The sequence below is a fragment of the Oncorhynchus kisutch genome, linkage group LG28 (genome assembly GCF_002021735.2).
Source record: "Oncorhynchus kisutch isolate 150728-3 linkage group LG28, Okis_V2, whole genome shotgun sequence".
In the NCBI taxonomy this organism is placed as follows: domain Eukaryota; kingdom Metazoa; phylum Chordata; class Actinopteri; order Salmoniformes; family Salmonidae; genus Oncorhynchus; species Oncorhynchus kisutch.
Window position 1 is genome coordinate 41,845,719 of NC_034201.2, and position 5,221 is coordinate 41,850,939.

Here is a 5,221-nt window from a genome sequence, read left to right on the forward strand (position 1 = left end):
CTAGCGCCATCAATAAAAGAGGGATGTTTGCCAAATGAGACACATTTACATGTCCTTAAAAACAGCCTATAACAAATGACAAAAACCCTATTCCTTGTAGGGTTTTGATGTGTAGCATATGCAAAACTGTATAGCCTATTATTTGGGGGGATTCCTAAAACAATAATTGTCCACCTCAAGAGTTCAGGTCTCAAGAGATTTGAGCACTAAATATATCAGGGCACTGCATACAAAGACCTACAGGCTTAGTTGTCTACTGTATGATATTCCTATTTTAATAAATTTAAAGAAAGAGAAGCTTAGGCCTAACCCCAGAGAGATGGAGATGTGCTGGTGGCATGCTACGACATCGACATGCATTTCCTTAATGTCAGATGGCTACTGCATCTGCTATACAGATAGACATACAGAAGGAGGGGCATTTGTTCATTTCTCTGAATATTTTGTATAAAGATAAGCATTATATTATAGGAGTAACTCTGGTAGGTCTGAAACTTCCTCACCTCAAGTTGAACTGTTATTTGGACCGCCAAGGTGCACTGCCTTCATATCGTAGGCCTGGGTAGCTAAAGCTTCATAATAGCCACACCATACCTAAACTTTATTAAGGTAAATGTATATCTGTCCTTATGTCATGTGAAAGTGGAGACAGATCTTTGAGCTAGCTAGCAATAATTAAAGAGACTTGAGAAACATATGTTTATTCAAAATGTTGTAAAACGGTTGATTCTTTTATACAATAAGTAGTCTATCTCACAACAATTTCCTAAATTCATGTGTTTTGGGAACACTATTCCATCAGCAATACAGATCTACAGTAACCATTTCCTTCTTATTGTATATGGACTACGGCCAGGTTGTACATTCCAGGTAAACTGTACAGTAAGAATAAGTAGGGCAATGGGATAAAAAAATATATTTTAAAAAGTGCACCTGCCAGCTATGAGCCCTGAAACAAGGTTATTCCTCTGTGGTATAGATAGATAATGCATGTCAGTCTGACACAGTTCTGCCGACAGTCTGACACAGTTCTGCCGACAGTCTGACACAGTTCTGCCGACAGTCTGACACAGTTCTGCCGACAGTCTGACACAGTTCTGCCGACAGTCTGACACAGTTCTGCCGACAGTCTGACACAGTTCTGCCGACAGTCTGACACAGTTCTGGGCCAGTAACCGAAAGGTAGCTAGATCGAATCTCTGAGCTGACAAGGTAAAAATCTGTCGTTCTGCCCCTGAACCATGCAGTTAACCCATTGTTCCTAGTCCATCATTGTAAATAAGAATTTGTTCTTAACTTACTTGCCTAGTTAAATAAGGGTTAAATAAAATTTAAAAAAAATTGTCTGACAGTTCTGTAGACAGTCTGGGGAAGGTGCATAATGGAAATGCACAAGACTGTATGGCAAGAAAAACTAATTGAAAGGTTAGAAAGGCATGACTGTAGTTATATTACAGACAGTTTTGGACAGATATCAAGGGACAAAAAAAAATGAACAGGAAATTGCTCACAATTTTCTCTAAATGAATGGGAACAGCCTTTTTTTCAAAATGTACAAGACAGTTGCTAAAAACAAAGCCACTGCTAGAAAGATGAGTAGTTTGTCAGTCAATTCTCGTCTGTTATATTTTGAGATCAGTTTCCTTCCCAAATGTATGGTTCCTGTCATGGCTTTGAACTCTTCATCAGTTTCCAGGACTGTTCTTGAAGACGTAGCTACATACAGGAGAAAATGTGTACATAATGACTCATTTATCCTAGATTAATAAGAGCATTGCTGGGATGAATTACAATACGTGCTGGAAATGCAAAGTGTTCTAGACTAGTGGACAAAGCCTAGCACCAACAGGGACACTAGGGGCAGTATGCCAAAGGGACGAGGCTATGTGAATATTTGTGTGCTCACTTTCCAGCTATTTTTGTATTGTACTATAGTGTATTGGCTTTGTGTATTTTGTATGTGAACATCACAACATACATTTTCAGATAAATGGACAATAAAGTTATCATATCTTTGTTTCGTTGTAGGTTCGCTCTTCTGCAAAATGGCATGTATTATTATTATAGGTCTGCAAGCCCTAACCATTGGCACCCATTTTGTGACTGTTCTCCCTTCCCGAATGAGTAGTCTCTTACCCAGAGTGCCGATGGTCTCCTCGCTCTGCGACACCGACTGAGCCATCATACGACTGATGCTCATCAGGCTCTCTGTGATATCACCGGATGTCTGGACCAAACTCTCCTTAGTTGCTTTTCTGAGAGGGGACACACACTGCAATTAATTCCAATGCAATTCCAACTTTCTGTCCATATCAAAGGGGTATTTATCCACTTGCAAGTTAATACGTTTCTTGAAAAAGTGCTGAAGAAAGCTGTGAAGAATGAGGATTGCAGGAATAAGAAACTGGACATATAGAGGGTTAATAAAGCAGCTGTGAGTGAAGAGAAGAGCACCACACACCGTTGTCGCACAGTGGAGTCTCCACCATACAACAGCTCATCTTTCTCAAGGTTGTCAATGGACAGTTTACATGCCAGGTTTGCCTTCCTCCAAGCTGTCTGGTTACTGTAGAGGGAATATTTTTGAAAATATTCAGTTAAGGAATTCCAAGAGGAATTGTGAGATCAAAAATAGGAATCTAGATTCCAATCTCATACCTCAGCATCTGTCTACGATTACTCTCTGTCTCACTCAAGATGGCTTGTTTTTCTGTTTCTCGGTCTTGTTCCTTGGCCATTTGCTCCATATTCTGTGAATTGAATGTATAGATCAGAAGAGTTTTATCTAGCTGATCACAATGAATGTGATGTAAGTTAAACTAATGCATTGAATTACATACCTGGATTCTCAGTCGTAGCTGATTGAATCTCTCTTTTACTTCGGAGTTGAAATCCATCAACACACTTTGTGGCCCCGGACATTCTCTAATGTCCTAAGCAAGATACATACTTTTTAAACTTTAACTGATCATTCAATATAATCCACATTTGTTTAATAGTTTATTGCATCGCTTTCTCTCAACAATTACAGTAGCTAGCTAGGCTAGATTAGTTTGCCAAATGTACACTGACTTGTCCCCCAATCACACATTTAAATTACACAAAATGAATAAAGAAAATAAGTAAACAGTTAATAAAATATAGCTACCTGAATGAGAGCTTTAATTTCGAGATCATATTTGATTATTTCTTGTCCACAAATTCGGACGTGGACATCCTGGGAAGAGGCCATTTCTGTTGTTGTACGGCAAACCACAAATCCAAAAAGTGCGTGCTATTTGAAGCGCGTTTTTCAATGAAAAGATTGGGTGTTCAATATAAATGGGAAATGCATTATATGCAATATTAACATAACTAATGAACACATCGTATTAAAAATATATATAGCATAAGCAGCTGTGCATAGTCTATATATGAAAAGTACTTATTTGAATAATCTTTTTTTTCTTGTGCATTTTGCTACTTGCCTCGTGGCTCCCGCATACTTTGTTGAATACAAACTTTCTTTACCCAACCGTGGGACAGACTATCTTTGTTCCAACACTCGGGACTAATCCTGATAGATATCAGTGTGGTGTTTTCTGTAATGACCTTAGTGATCACTGTTTTATAGCCTGTGTTCGTAATGGTTTCTCAGTGAAACGACATGTCCTGCTTTATCATAGACACTTGCTAAAAAACTTGAATTCCTTTGTGAACTGGCCTCTGTAAAATGGTATAGAATCAGCTTGATCCCCTCTGATCCCCTTCTTTTTTGATATTTTCAGTGTTATTGTTAACAAACACACCCCATCAAGAAAATGAGAATTAAAAAGAGGTTCAGCCCCTGGTTTGAACGTGATCTTGCAGAGTTGCTCCACCTCAAGAATTGCATTTGGTGAAAGGCTCGGCACATGCATACTCAGGCTGACTGGCTCTCGTTCGGGCAAATGAGAAATAAGTGCACTCAGGCTATCCGGAAGGCCAAAGTTAGTTACTTTAAGGACCTCTTCTCTCTCTGTGGGTCTAATCCCAAGAAGTTCTGGAAAACGGTTAGAGACCTGGAGAATAAACCCTCCTCCTCAGCTGCTCATGTCCCTTAATGTTGATGATGTGGTTGTTACTGACAAGGATCAATCACATGGCTGAGCTCTTTAATCACCACTTCATTAAGTCAGGATTCCTATTTGACTCAACCATGCCTCCTTGCCCGTACAACATTTCCTTATATGCCACCCCTTCTAATGCACTATCCTCAATGCTTCTCCCTCTTTCCCCCCTGCCCCACTACAAAGTTTCTCCCTGCAGGCAGTCACCTAGTCCGAGGTGCTGAAGGAGCTCCTTAAACTTGACCCCAAAAAAACATCTGGGTCAGATGGTTTAGATCCTTTCTTCTTTAAGGTTGCTGCCCCTATCATCACCAAGCCTATCTCTGACCTTTTAACCTGTTTCTCCTTTCTGGGGAGGTTCCCATTGCTTGGAAGGCAGCCACGGTTCATCTTTATTTAAAGGGGGAGATCAAGCTGATCCTAACTGTTATAGGCCTATTTATATTTTGCCCTGTTTATCAAAAGTGTTGGAAAAACTTGTCAATAGTCAATTGACTGGCTTTCTTGATGTCTATAGTATTCTCTAGGGTATGCAATCAGGTTTCTGCTCAGGTTATGGATGTGTCCCTGCCACCTTTAAGGTCCTCAATGATGTCACCATTGCCTTTGATTCTAAGTAATGTGCTATTTTTATTGACTTGGCCAAAACTTTTGATACGGTAGACCATTCCGTTCTTGTGGGCCGACTAAGGAGTATTGGTGTCTCTGAGGGGTCTTTGGCCTGGTTTGCTAACTACCTCTCGAAGAGTGCAGGGTGTAAAGTCAGAAAATCTGCTGTCTCAGCCACTGCCTGTCACCAAGGGAGTACCCCCAAGGCTCAATCCTAGGCCCCACGCTCTTCTCAATTTACATCAACAACATAGCTCAGGCAGTAGGAAGCTGTCTCATCCATTTATATGCAGATGATACAGCCTTATACTCAGCTAGCCCTTCCCCAGATTGTGTGTTAAATGCTCCACAGCAAAGCTTTCTTAGTGGTCAATAAGCTTTCTCTACTTTCAACCTTGTTTTGGAGGTGTTCAGAACAAGGTTAAAAGTAGAGAAAGCTTATTGGCCACTAAGAAAGCATTCTCTACTTTTAACCTTGTTCTGAACACCTCCAAAACAAAGGTCATGTGGTTTGGTAAGAAGAA

At 40.1% G+C, this 5,221-nt stretch overlaps 1 protein-coding gene across 1 annotated transcript; it reads right to left on the reverse strand.

The window, feature by feature from the left end:
* Positions 1 to 685: 685 nt before the first annotated feature.
* Positions 686 to 3,250, reverse strand: LOC109872875 (vesicle transport protein SEC20). Its single transcript, XM_020464280.2, has 6 exons — positions 3,149 to 3,250; positions 2,841 to 2,933; positions 2,659 to 2,750; positions 2,462 to 2,566; positions 2,137 to 2,255; positions 686 to 1,716 (listed from the first exon to the last, which is right to left on the reverse strand). The coding sequence occupies exons 1-6, from the start codon at positions 3,230 to 3,232 to the stop codon at positions 1,520 to 1,522; spliced, it is 690 nt and encodes a 229-aa protein (XP_020319869.1). The 5' UTR covers positions 3,233 to 3,250; the 3' UTR covers positions 686 to 1,519.
* Positions 3,251 to 5,221: the final 1,971 nt, after the last annotated feature.